At 42.6% G+C, this 20,683-nt stretch overlaps 2 protein-coding genes across 3 annotated transcripts; one reads left to right on the forward strand and one right to left on the reverse strand.

Annotated features, from left to right (window-relative positions):
- Positions 1–3,107: 3,107 nt before the first annotated feature.
- On the reverse strand, positions 3,108–9,048 carry hdhd3 (haloacid dehalogenase-like hydrolase domain containing 3). Of its 2 annotated transcripts, none has more exons than XM_083771800.1 (3): positions 8,786–9,048; positions 7,281–7,615; positions 3,108–4,994 (listed from the first exon to the last, which is right to left on the reverse strand). In XM_083771800.1, the coding sequence occupies exons 2-3, from the start codon at positions 7,608–7,610 to the stop codon at positions 4,602–4,604; spliced, it is 723 nt and encodes a 240-aa protein (XP_083627926.1). In that variant the 5' UTR covers positions 7,611–7,615; positions 8,786–9,048; the 3' UTR covers positions 3,108–4,601. The 2 variants fall into 2 exon arrangements, with proteins under 2 accessions (XP_083627926.1, XP_083627925.1); XM_083771799.1 differs by having other exon boundaries at positions 8,649–9,048.
- A 54-nt stretch (positions 9,049–9,102) lies between these two features.
- On the forward strand, positions 9,103–19,966 carry trub2 (TruB pseudouridine (psi) synthase family member 2). The gene is made up of 8 exons (XM_083771795.1): positions 9,103–9,334; positions 14,536–14,670; positions 14,912–14,986; positions 16,589–16,650; positions 16,757–16,838; positions 18,450–18,522; positions 18,978–19,114; positions 19,374–19,966. The coding sequence occupies exons 1-8, from the start codon at positions 9,217–9,219 to the stop codon at positions 19,628–19,630; spliced, it is 939 nt and encodes a 312-aa protein (XP_083627921.1). The 5' UTR covers positions 9,103–9,216; the 3' UTR covers positions 19,631–19,966.
- Positions 19,967–20,683: the final 717 nt, after the last annotated feature.

Genomic DNA, 20,683 nt, shown 5'->3' on the forward strand with positions numbered 1-20,683 from the left:
AATCATGCCCATAAAACCTTTCTGTGGAAAAGAAAACGGCTAAACATTTACATTACATTTATTAAATGTATATCATATAATTAAATATTCAATTATAAATTATCACAGAATCAAAGGTAAATCTATGGGAAAAATGACTGGCCTGACTGACAGCATGTGGTACAGTCAGACGAAAGCATAACACAAAGAAGTCCTGCATGGGAATTGTTTCCATTGTGGTCCTATATATTTAATTCATTAACGTAGCATAAAAAATAGTACAATAATGCATCAACAAATGCAACACACTAAGTAGAAAAGAGAAAATGGAAAAACAGCAGTGACACGTCCTTGCTATGGGAATTTGCATTTACCTCCCCTTGTGGTATCCGGACAGATTTTTCAGGTTTTGAAAGAAAGGATGGCACCGTGGCATTCCACCAGTGGTGGAAAGTAACTAAGTACATTTACTTAAGTACAATTTGAAGATATTTGTACTTTACTCAAGTATTTGTCTAAATTTGTACTTTTACTCCACTTACTCCACTTTAAGACTTTAGTTACTATGTAGATTTATATTATTATTATTACAAAACATACATTAACCACTTCAGCCTTATACATTTCGGCAATTTGAGCTTGTAGATCTGCTATTTTCAGAATTGATATATTTGAAAACCTGAAATGGGACATTCTGTATAATGAATACTTTTACTTTTGGTAGTTTAGTACATTTTTATTCCAATACTTTTGTACAACATTTTGAATTCTGGACTTCTACTGTGATGGAGTAGTTTTATATTGCACTATTTATACTTTTACTTAAGTAAAACATTGAGGTACTTTTTCCACCACTGCATTCCACATTTTGGTGGAAGAGTAGTAGATGTTTGTTCTATATTTGGGTAGTAGCCTAAATAATGTCTGTTAAGAGATGCATGTTTCATTCTACATTAGATTACGCCCATAAATATCACAACCATACAGTTTTGGTGCTATAAGTGTTCAAACTTTTTTTTAAATAGCTCATCTTGTTGAACAAAAGTGCCAGCAGTGAATAGCATAAGTCTTTTTCTGCAGAACCTTTTTTTCTTCATGTGAAATCTTAATTGCACTGTAAATATTTTGTTACATCCCAGGGTGACCATACTTCCAGGTTCCCCTAAAAAGTGTCGTCCCTGTAGCACTCTTATCTGGGAGATCAAAACCTTTGTGGTCATTTCAAAACATAGCTAGTTACACTGATCCACATTTCGTTTTTTTATATATATATTTATTTTATTTCTCCTGCTCTTGCCTTTCTGATCGCTTCATGAAGACCTTTGTTTTGTTTCCCAATCGCATTACATTTGCAATTGGATTTCTGTGGAGCTCTTCAGAGCCGTCTGGCTGAGCTACTAAAGCCAGCTTTAAATTAAGCAGCTCTTCTGTGAGCTTCCCTAAAGATATAAACTAAGCTTTGGTATGTAAAGAGAGAGCATACTGTAGGAAACACAATCACATGAGCAGAACATAAGGAAACGGATAGACAAAATTGACACCAAGACTTGTTATAAGTGTTCTCCCTTATACGGTGAGTCCATATTAAACGAAACATACAAAATTCACTGTTTTCTTAGCTTTAGGCCGGGGATTCCCAATAAGCTTTACATCCATTTTGGAGCAGTCTCAATCCCTATTCCCCATAATGGGCTGGGAGGCTTGCTTGCTTTGAACTGTTCTATTCCCCTGGTCCTTCTGATCCCCAACCAACTCTCCCAGTATCTGTCAATGACCAGATGGTTTTAAATAAGAGTATTTAGGTAACAATCCTGCCCACTTCTCTTCTTATCCTCTAATGCCACTATACTGAAATGTATCCTATTCTGTGCCCTAAAATTCTTTAAGATAATTTTTCGATCACGGTCGAGATCATGGATTTCACAATGCAACGCCAGACTTTCCGGTCCTTCATTACCATCCCCAGTTCTTGCTTACTGATGCATGTATCCCTAGCGATGCCATCTGGGAACGACAGTTTTCTACCTCTGGTCTGCTTTGAGGCAGGATTCCATAGAAGGGAAGATAAACCTCATTGATCTTACATTTATTTACAGCAAAGTTTATTTTTATTTGTGTTGATATAGACGTAAGTCGGGACTTGATCACCCCGGCTGGGTCACCTGAGTGAGGGGTATGATGTTGGGAGACCCGAAACCCTGATGACCTTGGGATACATCACTGAGGATACGTCCCAGGTGCATCCATGTATGTATGTATTTTGTTATAGTTATTCTATTTATAGTGACTCATAGGAATAGACTACGTGACAACCAGGAATAGTCTGGTGACCACCGGAGAGACGGGTGGCAGCCGGAAAGTAGACGGCACCCGGGAGCAGTATGGGTTGGCGCCCCAGCCTGTGTCTTCCGTGAGGAAGAAGCCCAACAAACCCACAAACCCACCAAGGGCAAGGTGGAGCCTGCGGAACCGTTGCGGCTTGAGAATCCACCATTCCTGAATAAAGTGCCTGGTGCTGGGAGTCTTGTGCAACGCACAGGGCCTGACCTGGTGAGAGCAGGAGTGGACCTGGTGAGACGTACTGTAGGAGGGGCCCGGACAGGAGTCAACCCACAGAGCCTAGTCCTTCCATGCGCCAGAATGGTACCTCCCAGTCCCGGCAGAGTAGTTCAGGTGAAACGGATTGTGTGGCCCTGGTTCTTCCCTAATGGGACTGATCGAGGGTAGCTACTGGGACGTAAGTCGGGACTTGATCACCCCGGCTGGGTCACCTGAGTGAGGGGTATGATGTTGGGAGACCCGAAACCCTGATGACCTTGGGATACATCACTGAGGATACGTCCCAGGTGCATCCAGTATGTATTTTGTGTTATTATTATATATATATATACACAGTATTATTTTCTTCTAGGACCAAGAATGTTTTTTTTTACGAGATGCACATTGTAAGGATTCTCACACTGACCTACTGTTAAGTGTGGCCCAAATAATATTTTGTCTTGACATGAAAATGTCTTGAAAATGACATATACTGTGATCGTACATCGACACAAAGGTACAAGGTAACAGTACTACACATTTGTGATTGGTACTACTTTTACATATGACCCTGGGCTTGATAAGGTTTATTGAACACATTCATTGAAAGATTGCAGACAGATGTACAGATATACATTAACTTACATAATAATAATTTTCATTTCTTTATGCCATTTGTCCTTAATGTGACCTAGATCTTAAATTTGTTTTCCTGAAATATATGATACATTTGTCCAATTGTGTTTTTGTAATCATGTCCTTGATGGGACTGTACTATATATCTCAGGAGAGGGTGAAGGTCTCCAAGAGTTCTGATTTTGATTTTTGATTTTAGTAGCTTCTCACTTGCAGATATTGATAAAAATGACTATTTCTAAAAAATCACCCCTCCTTCAATTTAAAGTTGATAGAATCTTGTGAGACCTTTCCCTTCCCATATTTTAAAAACATGATCAATACTGTTTGGACCATTATATTTCTCTGTGCTTTGACTTATTTTACATATTTTTCTGATTAAACAACTTAAGCCCTGTATTACTTCATGGTACAATGGGGTCGATAATAGCCAATTGTAGAATAAGTAATTTATTATGATCGAAGCACATTCCGCCCTGCTCAACAGGCAACCAACCAATCAGAAGTGCAGGAAGGACATAATACTAGCCTCCTTCCCATCTGTGATCTCTGCCAACCGGGCAAACTAATTTTCCTGTTATTACTTGCGCAAGCAGAGCACGCAATCGGCTGGGTATGTACTGTATGTCGGTGTTGTCCACCGGCCATCTGTTGCTGGTGACGTAACTAAGGTACGTTTCAAGGTTGGTATAAGGTCAATAACGGGTCTAAAGGATTTAGAACAGCAGTTGTAATAGACATTAGTTAGTAGCAGTACTTGCGCGCTCTGCTTGCAGTAGGATTCTTCTTTTGTTCTTCACTTCACTTCACAGTTATTATGAGTGTTATTCAGTACTGTAGCACCACCTGGTATGGATGTTTGTCTGCAGCCCTAAAGTCACAACTGCTGCAACAACTGAACATTTGTTCAAAGATTGTTGGACAACCACTTCAGAAACTTTATACATCCACGTATGATAACAGCATCCTAAGGTTAGCAAGGAATATCACCTCTAATACTAAGCATGTGTTGTATGGAGAATATAGGTTGCTGCCTTCAGGAAAGAGATATGGTGTACCAGCATACAATAAGGTCAGACAAAAGAGGTCCTTTGTCCAACAGTCGACCTTGAGGCAAGCTCACAATGCAATGTGAGCTTGTAGGTCTGCTATTTTTGCCTAATGCTCACACCAGATAGGGACACTAGGATTCATGTGATTAATAATAATATGAATAAAACATAAAATATTGTTATATATTTCCTCTTGCCAATTGGTTTACCACACACAGAGTCACCGACTGGTGAAGGGTGGCAGAAACATCTGGTTTCTGTTTCTGTTCTATATTCAGGAGTGTTCAGCATAAGACCACTCAAAATAACATATACCGGTGGTTAATTCAGGAATTAACATGTTCTTTGCAGTAAAGAGTAGGTGATTGTCACACTCATGTCTATGAAACTTTTGCATTAGTCCAGCTGTTGAAGTCGTGATGGCAGCTCATCTAGGGAGCTGAGTCGATGTTGTAGGGGTACATCTGGGTGGTGATGCTTGTTTTCTCTGTCTAATAGGTACCCATGGAGGCCCAGAGACCGAGAGGTGAGGTAGTCATAGACATAGTGGTCACCGATGTGAACTACATGAGCTGCTGGTGAGCCACACTGCTGTAGTGCCTGGTCAAAGATTGCTGGGTTGGGTTTGGCAACACCTGCTTTCTCAGATGTTATTATAAAGTTGAAGTGAGACAGCAGGCCACAAGACTGTAAAATTCCTTCTAGGCGGTTATCAAAATTGGACACTACACCCAGTTTCAGTCCAAGAGATGAGCATCTCTCTAGAGTCTTCTTTGAGTCTGGAAATACCTAGGAAACAAAAACAAAATAATGATTTACATTTTATTATATACTATATTAAGCTATAGTGTAGATTCTTGTCCTAACACAAACATTAAATGCTAAGTATTGACAATGAATGTTCTAACACAAACAACGAAGCAATTGATGAGAAGACCAACCCTCATTTCACATCTTCAGTCACTGGCCCATGAAACTAATCAATGTCTGAAACAATGTCTGACTAACACCCTTACCCCCTTTCTGAAACCAGCTCGCCACTCGCCCTACACTCTTGCCCTCGATATGCGCGTTCACGCGAGGCTGCGCCATATTAAGTGTCGTCCGAAACCAAGCAGCCTTGAGTGGAAGTGGCTTATAAAGCTTGTGCAGCCCTGCTCTCTGTCCGCATGGAAACCACGACCTACAAATGTAAGTGCCACCACAAATAAATTATAAATAAACTCCTCCTAAACAATCAGCTGGAGGGGCACTTCCTGACGAGGTAACCTTCCGAGAGCACTTCAAGTCAAGGGACTGGTTTCAGAAAGGGCCTTAAGGTCCTTTCAGACGGGGAGCGGGTGACGCCTGCGTTGTTGCCTGGATCAATGACAGGTCTGCTGCAGGTCTGCTCTTGAGGGGTGCGGGACGTGTAGCGCCCATGAAAATAAGCTTGCGTTGTTGCCCCATAACTTCTCAGCGCGTCCAAAATAAATGCACGCCTCTCATTGAAAATGACTAGTTGCGTCAGTCGCTGCCTGTCTGAAAAGACCTTTATTTATTAATAATAAATAAGCAGATCATTGTTGGACAATGATCATATGCAGGAAAAAGCTTTGGCATGGTGCCTGGCACGGGGGGGGACCTTTTGGCGCGCTAATGAATTACATTAATTTGGATTATTGCACTTGTATTGCTATTGGAAACACTGGGGAGGCACTAGGCAGACACTGGGCAGACACTGGGGAGGCACTCAGGGGGACACTGGGGAGGCACTAGGCAGACACTGGGGAGGCACTAGGCAGACACTGGGGAGGCACTAGGCAGACACTGGGGAGGCACTAGGCAGACACTGCGAAGGCACTGGGGAGACACTGGGCAGACACTGGGGGAGGCACTTGGCAGACACTGGGCAGACACTGCATGGAGAGGCACTGGGGGGTCACGATACTATTTTTCACGATATTTTAAACACAAATTCATTTTCCAGACAAATGACCAATATCTTTTTAATGATTTATCTCCCCCCCAAGCTTTAAAAAAAATATATATATTAGGCTACATTGCAAAAGTAGCATTACTTTTCATGTAAAATGACCTAATTTAGAACCTAGCTCGAGTTAACAAACTTAACATGTAAAAAAAGCTTTCTTTGATGGCATCTTAGGATAGATGTAGACCTATTTGACAGTGCAGAAACATAATTGCCTTCCTTGATGTATTAATGAGCATCAACGACCATCACCTGGGTACAGACCATAGACTGTTAAAAAATATGGACAAAGCGTTCGCCGGGTCTGATGTGGTCGTAAAATGAAGTCAGTCCTTGTATTGTAAATCGCCATCTTTCTAGATCCGTTTTGGCCCAGCTGGCCATTGGCTGGCCCAGACAACAAGGCGGGACTTCCCCCCTTCTTCTTAGTTGGTTTTTATTTTGACTCGAACGGGGGTGGCTCCCGTTCATAGACTGTAACGGTAGCCACGCCCCTCAGAACATACGTGACTTTATGGTCATTTGTTTAATAAATGGTACCATAATTTTCCAAAAAGAATATTATGACATGAGAAATTAGACTTTAAACTAGTGACTGGATTTGGAAGCAGAAAGTATTCATGACCATGTTTATTAAGGTAATACAGTCTAGGTGAAGTTGGGCGCAAATACATGGACCTCTATGGGGATATGGGTTTTTTTGGGCCCAATGACAGCGCCACAACAGGCCATTATATGAACTTTCAGGATGTCCCGATTTCCTTAGTGGCTTCACAAAATATCTGTCTGACTGCCCCCCCTGGTACAGACACATGCAGCTCCCCTCTGCAGGCCTCTACTACTGAAAGTGACTGCATGGAGTCTGTCTCATTTCTCTCCAAAAGCACTTGAATATGATTAAAGCTCACATTTCAAATCACACACACCATGATTCACTAGCCCCCCTAAAAAAAGCTCTTAGCATGGCGCGATTTATTTCAAGCATGGCACGGCGCCATGCCAATAACAATATAATAATTGTGCAGGAAACCCTTCTGTTTCTATTTAGATCCACTATATATGTATATGACTGTGATGTGATATCGTGATACTTTGTGATTTACCTCCCAGTTATCTCCATTGCAGAAGTTATTGTAAAGATTGTGAGACATTGTGTTCAGCAAGGCTGGATCCTGTACCCTGCACCGAGAGAAGGTATCCTGCACCACTCTCATCCACCAGACATGACCATTCAGGCCCTGACTCGTGCCATAGTTGGGGTATTGGCTGGAATAGTGACGATAGGCCAGTCGGAAGGCAGCCTCAACCTCCACAGGATCGAGGCTCAAACCCATTCTCTTTGCCTCGTTACAGTACTGCTCTCCCACAGATTTGCGCACTTTCAACAGGGTGTCTTTCACATCCCACAGCACCCACTGCAAAGGACCCCGCATGACACCTGCATGGACAAAATAAACGGACAAAAATTGAAATCTGCATTGATTTTGTCAATGCAAAAAACAAAAAAAGGATCAATTTTTAAAATACATTTTTAATCATGGAAGTCCCTATCCGCTATGCTCAATGGATGGGTGGTGCCATCTTGTGAGGTTCTGCCACTATTGCTTTCAATGGTGTCACAATACATTCTCTTTCGGGAAAGAGAAATTGATTGATTGATTGATTGAAAGAAATTGATTGATTGAAAATGTTATTCACAGTTTGTAAAATGGGTACAGTTCAAACGATAGTAAGTATAAGTCAATACAAAATATGCTACGAGGATAACACAGAAAAAGCACTTGCTTACAAGATTGGTCCTCCAAATCAGTGGTTCCCAAAGTGGGGTCCGGGGACCCCCGGGGTTCCTTGAGGGAGTTCCAGGGGTTCCCCAACTAAATGATAGTTCGGAACCAAATGGACCCTTATGGGTCTGTAACTCTAATTAACATTGATTTTACAATATAAATTGGGTCCCAGGGATAGAAATGCCATTAAAAGAGGCTCTGTAGACTAATATGCATATCAAACTTGGGTCCTTGAAATTAAACGGGTTGAGAATCTCTGCTAGAGCCGTAGAAATATTCTCTTATGGGGTCTGGCATATGTCTGCAAATGGGGGTCATTGTGTCAATTTGGGGGACCTTGACATGGAAAAGTTTGGGAACCACTGCTCCAAGTCAATGGGAAATTGGGAATGCAGGGTACCATTCTAGCCTGTAGGGTGGGTCAGAGCCATAGCTCTGGGGTGGGCCATGGCTCTGTCTGGGGGTGTAGATCTATGATGACGTTCTATGACGTTCGGCGACACCGTCACAAGGCGTGACGCATAAGTATAACAGACTAGTGTTTAATACTCTAGTCTATGGTGTTAACCCCTATGGTGTTAACTTATGTTAAGCAGTAGTACACTGTCTAGTCTACATTCTACAATGAATGATTGATTAAGGACAGGAGTCAGTCAAGACACGCAATGCACTGACGTGACTGACCTGTCGCTGTCTTTCCGTGGTTCACTACGTCACACGTTTCTTGAATACTTCAGTCAGCAAAGGATCGTCATTCCCATTTCAATATATCAAGTCAACAGACAGACAACATTCTGCAGGTTAATTTGAAGGGATCTTACTGTCAACAACACACTGCGGTAACCTCTGTGATAGTGACAGCCCGTTCACGATCACGTAGGCAGCAAGACTTCTCTCTCTTCTGTTGACTGAACAGTCGTCGTTAGATTAGGGTTTTTTTAGCGGCCTCACTCGCTCGTGTTATTTCAGTGTTTAGTTTGTTATTAACGGAAGAAACACTGCTGCTGTGCTTGCGTGCTAAAAAGCTAACGGCTCCACTCCAGCAGAGAGCAGTGGTGGTCAAGATGAGATGGTCTAGTTACTCACTCTAGTACATAGGGTATGGGTACGCATGCGCATTACACTCACGTGTTTGTTTTTCCACTGGTAAGATGAAAACATTAACACACAGGACACACTTCTGTTTTATTATAAGTTGAATATATTCTAAATAAGTTAACAGTAGGCACGGTGATATAGGTATCTTAACACAATGGCAACGCCAGCCACCCGAGTGTTTCGTCGGTTGGAGGGACTGTTTTCTGTGTATAAACCACCTGGTGTTCACTGGAAGCTCGTCCGAGACACCGTAGAGACAAACCTCCTCAAAGGTGAGACTTGTTGTATTCCCATCATGAGATATTTTTCATGATGGAGCTGTGTGTGTCCCTAATGTACAGATACACATTTCCTCCTCCGCGTCATCAGTGCCCATACCCGAAGGCGGGGTTGGCGAAAGGGCCTTTCTGTGTGGCAGCGTCTAGTGAACAGATCTAATGAACAGATTTAAGGCTTCCGGTGGACGATCTCTTCAAAATAAGAGTACCCTCTAGAGTATTGAAAAAAAGTTTAATTTGCACATTAAAACTACAAATTAAGCATTTAAATGATGCTATATGATGCTATAAGACACACATTATGTTTCTGTGTAAAAATAAGTAATTAAATCATTATAATAATAATAATAATAAAGTTATCTAAATGGATAAATGCTATTCACTGGAGTGCATGGACTTTATAAAGTGGACACTGGACAAAAGACGGCTCCGCGAGGCAACTATCTGGACATACCCACGCGTTCGGGGAGATGTCCTCTACCACACCCCACTCTCCGCTAAGCGGGAGAGGTGTAAAATTCACAGCAGCAGACCTTCTACTGTGGTCAATGCTGAAAAAAGTACCGTTTCCGGACCCAGAATGGACACTGGACAAAGAGGCCTCCGCGAGGCAACTATCTGGACATACCCACACGTTCGGGGAGATGTCCTCTACCACACCACACTCTCCGCTAAGCGGGAGAGGTGTAAAATTCACAGCAGCAGACCGTCTACTGTGGTCAATGCTGAAAAAAGTACCGTTTCCGGACCCAGAATGGACACTGGACAAAGAGGCCTCCGCGAGGCAACTATCTGGACATACCCACACGTTCGGGGAGATGTCCTCTACCACACCACACTCTCCGCTAAGCGGGAGAGGTGTAAAATTCACAGCAGCAGACCTTTTACTGTGGTCAAGGCTGACAAAAAGTACCGTTTCCGGACCCAGAATGGACACTGGACAAAAGACGGCTCCGCGAGGCAACTATCTGGACATACCCGCACGTTCGGGGAGATGTCCTCTACCACACTCCACTCTCCGCTAAGCGGGAGAGGTGTAAAATTCACAGCAGCAGACCTTTTACTGTGGTCAAGGCTGACAAAAAGTACCGTTTCCGGACCCAGAATGGACACTGGACAAAGAGGCCTCCGCGAGGCAACTATCTGGACATACCCACACGTTCGGGGAGATGTCCTCTACCACACTCCACTCTCCGCTAAGCGGGAGAGGTGTAAAATTCACAGCAGCAGACCTTTTACTGTGGTCAAGGCTGACAAAAAGTACCGTTTCCGGACCCAGAATGGACACTGGACAAAGAGGCCTCCGCGAGGCAACTATCTGGACATACCCACACGTTCGGGGAGATGTCCTCTACCACACCACACTCTCCGCTAAGCGGGAGAGGTGTAAAATTCACAGCAGCAGACCGTCTACTGTGGTCAATGCTGAAAAAAGTACCGTTTCCGGACCCAGAATGGACACTGGACAAAAGACGGCTCCGCGAGGCAACTATCTGGACATACCCACACGTTCGGGGAGATGTCCTCTACCACACCCCACTCTCCGCTAAGCGGGAGAGGTGTAAAATTCACAGCAGCAGACCTTCTACTGTGGTCAATGCTGAAAAAAGTACCGTTTCCGGACCCAGAATGGACACTGGACAAAGAGGCCTCCGCGAGGCAACTATCTGGACATACCCACACGTTCGGGGAGATGTCCTCTACCACACCACACTCTCCGCTAAGCGGGAGAGGTGTAAAATTCACAGCAGCAGACCGTCTACTGTGGTCAAGGCTGACAAAAAGTACCGTTTCCGGACCCAGAATGGACACTGGACAAAAGACGGCTCCGCGAGGCAACTATCTGGACATACCCGCACGTTCGGGGAGATGTCCTCTACCACACTCCACTCTCCGCTAAGCGGGAGAGGTGTAAAATTCACAGCAGCAGACCTTTTACTGTGGTCAAGGCTGACAAAAAGTACCGTTTCCGGACCCAGAATGGACACTGGACAAAGAGGCCTCCGCGAGGCAACTATCTGGACATACCCACACGTTCGGGGAGATGTCCTCTACCACACCCCACTCTCCGCTAAGCGGGAGAGGTGTAAAATTCACAGCAGCAGACCTTTTACTGAGGTCAATGCTCAAAATTGGCATTGACATGAAATCACTGGCCTATAACATGCATTGCAAAGTAATACTAATTATTTTGGTAATTACTGGTGTTTGAACACTAATGTCTGCATCAATGACAATGGTAATGTCATTCACTATGTAGATGGGCCATTAACAGTAATAGTTTATTTTTACAGTGCTGTGTTTATAGTACATTCCTCCAAACCCTCTTTCTGGCTGGGCGGTGCCCAGGTATAGATGAGGTGACAACGATCGTTATATATATATAGTGGCCCTCTCCATAGCATTACATTTATGAAAGAATAAAAGAATACAGACAAGGCTTTGAAAGTTAGAAAAAAAATACCTTTTAATTAATCATTAATCATTTCTCATTCACTGTCATTGATGCAGACATTAGTGTTCAAACACCAGTAATTACCATTCATGTCAATGCCCCAAGGCACAGCACTTTTTTGAGCATTGACCTCAGTAGACGGTCTGCTGCTGTGAATTTTACACCTCTCCCGCTTAGCGGAGAGTGGAGTGTGGTAGAGGACATCTCCCCGAACGTGCGGGTATGTCCAGATAGTTGCCTCGCGGAGCCGTCTTTTGTCCAGTGTCCATTCTGGGTCCGGAAACGGTACTTTTTGTCAGCCTTGACCACAGTAAAAGGTCTGCTGCTGTGAATTTTACACCTCTCCCGCTTAGCGGAGAGTGTGGTGTGGTAGAGGACATCTCCCCGAACGTGTGGGTATGTCCAGATAGTTGCCTCGCGGAGGCCTCTTTGTCCAGTGTCCATTCTGGGTCCGGAAACGGTACTTTTTGTCAGCCTTGACCACAGTAAAAGGTCTGCTGCTGTGAATTTTACACCTCTCCCGCTTAGCGGAGAGTGGAGTGTGGTAGAGGACATCTCCCCGAACGTGCGGGTATGTCCAGATAGTTGCCTCGCGGAGCCGTCTTTTGTCCAGTGTCCATTCTGGGTCCGGAAACGGTACTTTTTGTCAGCCTTGACCACAGTAAAAGGTCTGCTGCTGTGAATTTTACACCTCTCCCGCTTAGCGGAGAGTGTGGTGTGGTAGAGGACATCTCCCCGAACGTGTGGGTATGTCCAGATAGTTGCCTCGCGGAGGCCTCTTTGTCCAGTGTCCATTCTGGGTCCGGAAACGGTACTTTTTTCAGCATTGACCACAGTAGACGGTCTGCTGCTGTGAATTTTACACCTCTCCCGCTTAGCGGAGAGTGTGGTGTGGTAGAGGACATCTCCCCGAACGTGTGGGTATGTCCAGATAGTTGCCTCGCGGAGGCCTCTTTGTCCAGTGTCCATTCTGGGTCCGGAAACGGTACTTTTTTCAGCATTGACCACAGTAAAAGGTCTGCTGCTGTGAATTTTACACCTCTCCCGCTTAGCGGAGAGTGGAGTGTGGTAGAGGACATCTCCCCGAACGTGTGGGTATGTCCAGATAGTTGCCTCGCGGAGGCCTCTTTGTCCAGTGTCCATTCTGGGTCCGGAAACGGTACTTTTTTCAGCATTGACCACAGTAGACGGTCTGCTGCTGTGAATTTTACACCTCTCCCGCTTAGCGGAGAGTGGAGTGTGGTAGAGGACATCTCCCCGAACGTGTGGGTATGTCCAGATAGTTGCCTCGCGGAGGCCTCTTTTGTCCAGTGTCCACTTTATAAAGTCCATGCACTCCAGTGAATAGCATTTATCCATTTAGATAACTTTTATTATTATTTAATTACTTATTAGTAATTTAATTACTTATTTTTACACAGAAACATAATGTGTGTCTTTACAATAACTGTAATGTAATAATAATACTAATTGTTATAATAGGTGTATTATTTCTTGATGAAATAGGAACCTTTATTGTTTGGATAGGAACCTTGCTTATACAAGTGCGTGACGCACGGTTCCGCACGGTGCCTGTTGTTGGTTGCACCTCTCGCACGGTACCTGTTGTTGGTTGCACTAGACTGAGCTGACAGGTTGTTTATTACTACTCTTAGCACGGGACTTTATAATAAACTATTGCCCGGCTGGGCTAAACTACAATCCTTGTTGGGTGATTCTTAACGAAAAGAACACACTTTTACACTAATAATGTAACGTAATAGTTATTTAATTAACGAATTAAAATATTATTTTATTCTGAAGGCAACCGGATGTCTTAAATCTGCTAGCTCTCAGAGCGGAAGTCTTAAATTTGCTCATTAGACGGAGCCTTTCTGTGTGGAGTTTGCATGTTCTCCCCGTGTCCCGTACCCTCACAAAAACATGCAGTAATCCTGGTCACTAAACTGCCTCCCCCTGGCCAGCCGGGGCGCCTGATGGAGGGGAAAGGAACTGGTTAGAATAACGTGTTCCTTCCACGCGCTACGTCCAACCAGGGAAACTCCCCCCTGTCAGGTGTAAAGGAGCAACTTGGACACTCATTCATGAAGGAAGCATGAGTTCAAGTCTATGGTTCAAGTCCGTTGCTCTCCCCTTGTCCCCCATATATGGGGACTAGGTTGGTGGAGGGTGTGTAGATCCCAGGATCACATTAGATGATTGACACAGGGGTGAAAAATGGGTTACAAAATCTTGGTATAAAAATATATAAAAATAGATGCACATTTCTATCCATCTGTCTGGCTTGTCTGTTTCGATCCATCACATAAACACCAATTTGTTTGATACTATACTAGCCTTAAGTTGGGTCTAGCCATGGTTCATGACGCTCGTATTAATCATCATGGCAGTCATGTTTCAGGGCTACCTTGGATCTAATTCAAGAGTCTCAAGACTATCATAATTGTATTTTATCTATACAGTATTGATCTAAGGTTACTTTGATTAAACAAATGTGCATTAAACAAATATGCATGTTAAAGTTTAAAACGAAACTAAAGTGCTTATTTGCATTAAAAAAAGAAGGAAAACACAATTGAAAATATTTCTCCTTAAATATGTGCTCTTAAGTCTTCGAGCACATATTTAGAAATTTAAATGGAAAAGAAAATTGAGACACATTTTGCTGTACAAACCTAGGTTTTTTTAAATTTAAGACAAACTAAAAGAAGTCCACAATGACGCATTGTTGTGTTCACAGGTGTTAATTCTGAACCCTCCCTGCCTTCTCCAAAACATTTCAAGTTCTTGGCAGAACCAAGTGGTGCTAAAAACACATGCAATGAGCTCACCATCTCTGTTTCCCGTGTGCCTGCACTGGCCAAACACCCCTTAGGTACGTTATGCTCATTTAATGACAAAGCCACAGTGCTTTGTTATTTTGCATTTTATCTTCTTTCTTAGCAGTTTATTATAATTTTTAATGTAATTGGAATGACCATATTCTGAAACGCCAATTACTTTTCTCTTGTCATAGATGTGGTATAATTTAACTTAATGGTGTAAAACTGCACCACGGTAATTGAATGAATACAATCTATTAAAGATAGTGCCTCTCTGTTGCTGCTCTATTGCAGTTTGTGGACCTGAGTTCCAGCATATTAAAGTTGCAGTAGGACATCGCCTGGATGCGTTCTCTTCTGGGGTTCTTGGTAAGGTTTTGGGAGTGAAACTTACTTTAAGCACAAACTTGGGAGAGGTTTGGTTTGTGTAGTTGCCTTGCCATGATGTATTTCAAATATTGGTGTGATATCTTCAATAGTTTCTCAATAAATTACAAACTTATAATCCATCCATCCATCCATCTTCAACCGCTTATCCATAGTCGGGTCGCGGGGGCAAGGCAACAGCTCCACCAGAGAGCTCCAGACTTCCCTAGTCCAGAGCAACATTAGTGACTTCCTCTTGGGGGATCCCGTTCCAAGGCCAGTGAGTCGATGTGATTCCTCCAACCGTGCCTTGGTCTGCCCCGGGGTCTCCTCCCAGTGGGACGTGCCTCGAAGACCTCCCTAGGGAGACGCCAGAGAGGCATCCTAACCAGATGCCCGAACCACCTAAGCTGGCTCCTTTCCAGGCGAAGAAGCAGCGACTCTACTCCGAGTCTCTCTCGCGTGACTTGAACATTATAATGCAAAATATATTGGAAACCAGGGTAACCCAAACCTCAGTCAAAGAAAGTGCAATTTTGGTTTGCGGATAACGCTCCACATTCATATATTGTTGATAGACTTCATCCATATAGTTCACTGTTTTTATAATGGGATGAATCTAGAGTTGCAATACCCTCCATTGACTCCCTACTCATCCAAATTGCGTTTACGATCTGCTTGTATTAAACGATGTTAAACTCACCAACATTGCAGCTCTAAGCCACGCTTGAATTATCCTCTTTCAATCTGCCGAGCTTTTGTTTCATAAAAATCCACCGTAGACATGTTATGAGCTACTTTCTGTCAAGAAATTCTGTGCCCCTCACTTCACACGTGTGTGATATTTAAGAGGTTTTCTGACCTCTAGCTGTCATACTAAGTACAGACAGAACAGTTGAAGCGATCTTAGATATTGAGGTGTCTATCTTAGGATTTAGGTGGAAGTGTGGAGTGGTGACTGGTGGTCCCATTCCTCCCGTTGAGAACCAGTGCCCTCATAGATGACGTGAAAGCCTCTCTAACAGACTGTATTCGTTCATATATTCAATGTTAATACTGTAATATGTGTGGCTCACAACCTCAGCCTGACGGCCTAAAAAGTTGAATATCTCCCCAGAGTCATAGGGATATCCCTTTGGCTTAGTGTTTAAGATGTTGGATTTCTAGGGGGCACGGTGGCACAGTCTGTAGTGCTGTCGCATCACAGGCTGCTAGAAGGTCCTGGGTTCGATTCTCCTCCACGTCATCAGTGCCCATACCTGAGGCGGGGTTGGCGAAAGGGTTTTTCCTGTGTGGAGTTTGCATGTTCTGTACCCTCACAAAAACATGCAGTAATCCTGGTCTCTAAACTACCTCCCCCTGGCCAGCCGGGGCACCTGATGGAGGGGAAAGGAACTGGTCGGAATAACGTGTTTGTTATATTATTGATTGATTGATTGATTGATTGAATACATACTGTACATATATTAATTCAGACCCGGTGCATATATCTAGTCACTAGGCACTAGATTCTAGTGCCAGGCAGCAATCTAAGCTCACTTATTTGTATTTATCTTGGTTTGTTCTTAACTCTTACTTTTATCTGTGACTCTCCTGTGTTTGTAGTTCTTGGAGTTGGAAATGGCAACAAGGCTCTGAATGAGCTCTACAAGTCACGTGTCACAAGGGTAAGCATTCATTTCCACTGCCTTCAAAAGACATAATTTAACTTCCTAGATACACTGTCGCTTAGTTGTTGTTGTTTTTTCAATCTATGTTTAATGGTCGTTGCAGGACTACACACTGGAGGGTGAATTTGGGACTGCAACAGACAGTTTCTGTCACACAGGACGTGTCTGGGAGAGATCCACCTACGGTGTGGTAGTTTTTACATTTGAAGCTTATCAATTACACTTTATTTGTAAACCACATCATTAACACAGATATTTATATTTGATAGATAATTTAAATTATAATGGCATTAATAAAATATGGTATTTTATTGCAATACTATTTGTTACTACTCATGTATAATTTATTACATCCTCATATGGGGTTCGAGTACATCTTCCTATACGTTTGTCCCATAGTCACACTTTTGACGTGAAAGACAAACACTGCATTAATAATCAGCAGTGAAGACTAATGGCCCCTACACACTGTAGGAGTTGTCCTGTAGTATTTCACACTACAGGAGGCTTTAAAAAAATATATACTGTCATTATATCGTTGTGGCTTTCACACTAAACGATTGGTCGCCGATTAGGCATCACACACTGTAAGAATTCACCAAGATGCGATCCAGACCCGATATAGGCTACACATCATTTGTTTTTTATTCCACTTCATTTTGACATCTCACGCACGTGCAGGATGCCGTGATAGAAGCGCGAGACCGACACAGACACCTCTCTCTCTGATCCGTGCATGCCACACACACAGGAATAGCCAGGCTACACGGCGAAATGTTTGTGACAGGCAGCGTGTAGCCTACGTGGGCTGCAGCGAGACATGACGTTAAAATTCAGAAACGGTCAGGAAGGCATCGGCGAGCACTTTTATCGGCGCTATATCTTCTCGCAGAGCCTTTCACACACAGCGAGCAAAACATCGGCAATCAAAGCCCGATCTTGCGTCAGATCGAGAGTTTTGTCGGCGAGCGCCAAAAAAGCATAATCGGAGCAAATATTGTGCAGTGTGTACGAGCCATAAAGCCCAGTCCACACCAACTAGTTGCGACTTGCAAATGCTCAACTCACTGTGCAAAGTACTTTAGTTTATACCCAAATCTTTTTGCTCGAGAACAAAAAGATAAATGTGATGTTTCCCCTGGGACCGAAAGTAGTGAAATTAGCAAATCTACAAGCTCACTGACTTTGTAATCAGCTATTTTCCCTACTTCTTAAAATTGTTATATTATTGTTGTTTAGATTTTGTCACAGGAAAATCTTTAGAAAAATGTTAGATTATAAAAAAAATATCCTTGATTATAATTTTTCTAATATCTCTGCTGCCGGGAAGAAACCACCTAACTCCCAAATGTTCATTTTTCAGGAAATTAAAAATATTCATTTTTCAGGAAATTAAGAAAACCTTATATTTTGAAAACAAAGCAATACTGCCTCATCAGAGTTGATGTTGTGACTTAGTTTATATATTGTCAATTACTTGTATGAGAGAGGGGGAGAGGTGGTGGAGTTAGTTGCTTTAGTTCAGCAGACAGTTTGAGTGTCCAATGGAGTTAAGAGGTTTTGTCCAAAGTGGGTTTTTTTTTACTGCTTTCCATTGGTCCAATATTTTCGAAACAACACACAGACCAGTGCTACTGAACAGTAGCTGTTCAATAGCACTGATTTATGCAAATGATTCATGCAAAAAAAATCAAAAACCTCAAATGGAGTTAGGAGGTTTTCTCCCGACAGCAACGATCCATAAAAATGGGCCCTCTGTACCTACCGTACCTTGATTCATTGATGTGTCCCAACAGATCACATCACACAGGACAAGCTGGAGAGAGTGTTGGCAATGTTGCAGGGAGTCAATCAAAAGGCCATGTTAATGTATGTTCACACAACAGATTCATTACATTTCCATGGAACTTTAATGGCTGCAGTTAATCAAACTAATCAATTTCATAGATTATAAAAACAAGTGATCGATAATCAGTCCATATTTCGGGCATGCCATTATACAGTAGGTGAAAATGTAAACTTTTTCTTATTAATGAAATGTCAGAAAATATTAGATCTACAAGCTCACAACACGATATGTGTTGTGAATGAATTGATTAATTCATATATATACTTCGAGATTAATCGAAAAAGTTATCGATCTGAATAATCACTAAGAAAATAGTCTATAGTTGCAGCCTTACTTGAAAACACGGTGGTTCCTAATTATCAGCTTTTCCTATTTGGAGTATAAAACTGACACATGTACAGTATAATGAACAAAACACAACACACACCAAAGTGAAATGTGCTATTAATACATTGTTTTTTCCCCTTCCTCACAGGTATTCCAATGTGGATATGCAGTCACAAGAGGCCTATGAAATGGCAGTGCAAGGCTCACTGGGTCCAGATGGGAAATCTGGCCCAATTTTAACAGGCTTGCGCTGCATACGCTTCCAACCACCCCACTTCACCTTGGGTAATTAATTACCTCTTGTAAAAGCCATACATTCAAATGCAATGGAGAAAAGTCATGAACAAAGTCAAATTGTTGTCATAAACAGCCTATGTACTGGCCTTACCAACCGTGTTTAACCCATTCAATCCAGGAAATCACTGTCATTTTAGATTTTAGCTCTATATTGCAACAAGTTTTTTCCGAAAACTGTTTTCGAAGGAATTTGTGAAATCGACATCAGGTCTTAAATAGTTAACATTATGCTCTCTTGTTCTTACAGAGATCCAGTGTTTCAATGAAACACAAAAATACCTGTGCAAATTGGTGCATGAGATTGGATTAGAGCTTCGCAGCACAGCAGTGTGTAAGGGAGTACGCCGCATCCGAGATGGTCCCTTCACTCTCCAGGGTGCTTTGATCCGTCACCAATGGACTGCTTCAGATGTCGAGCTTGCTATTAAACCTCATCAAAACCTCACCAAAAAGCATATAAAGCAATCCCAGGACCAGAGCAGAGGGGCCCAAATACAGAACTGAACATGGTGCAACCAACCACAGACAGTCAACAAAAGGAAATGCACGGTTGTGACAAGTAAAGCAAACGGACATCCAGCACTCACTGGAGGGCAAAAAAACTGAACTTAAATGTGCCAGTGTGAGCCTGATGATGGCATCTGAAACATGTTTCTTTTCTATGAAGGCTTTGTAACAATTATGAAACTTACTTTTCAGCTGTGATGTTTTGTCCTTGTACCTGTCCATTTAATGATGCCCACGAGCAGGGGTGGACTAACAGAAATCTGGATGGGAATCTAAATTGCAGCCTTCCTCATGTATTATTCTTTTAATATATAAAAAAAAATGACAAAAACAGAATGGAGAATAATGACAATTACAGAAGTTGTCAATTGTATCAAATTTGTTGCCCAGTAGCATATATCAAATGGACAAAAAAGTGCCAAAACTATCGCCAACATCACAAAGGAATTAATGTGCCCAATGTACAGAACGTATGCCTAAAATCATGCAATAATTATCACTTCTGCAAAATGATTGGAAAGTCATGAGACTTCGTAGTACAATAATGCATCACTTAGAATTGTCGGCCCAGGCCGTAGCGTAACGGTCTGGGCACCGGACTGGTAATCCAGTCGCAGTGTGCCGCGGGTTCGACTCCCGGACCCGACACGGCCTTTACTGCATGTCATCCCCCCATCTCTCTCCCGTTTCCTGTCAGCCTACTGTCTGTCCCTTCAAAAATCAATAAAAGGCGTAAGCCGCAAAAAAAATATCTTAAAAAAAAAAAAAAGAATTGTCACATTAAAAAAAAACATAACATTGTTGAACTTATATTTTATTTCTGTGACAGTATCAGTGTTACACCAATATTTGATGAATCAAAACTCCAGGGGTTTCCAATTTAATTATCAAGATTAATTTGACCACCCGGTACAATATATCGATGGCATGTCTGCTCTTGAGGCCACCTTAAATTGCAAAACAATGACCACAGGAGTCATGGACTTCCATAGGTTTCAATTGGTCATCTACTAGCAAGTAGCAGACGATATGACAACCAATATGACATGT

The sequence above is a fragment of the Protomyctophum parallelum genome (genome assembly GCF_964188405.1).
Source record: "Protomyctophum parallelum genome assembly, chromosome: 8".
In the NCBI taxonomy this organism is placed as follows: Eukaryota; Metazoa; Chordata; class Actinopteri; order Myctophiformes; family Myctophidae; genus Protomyctophum; species Protomyctophum parallelum.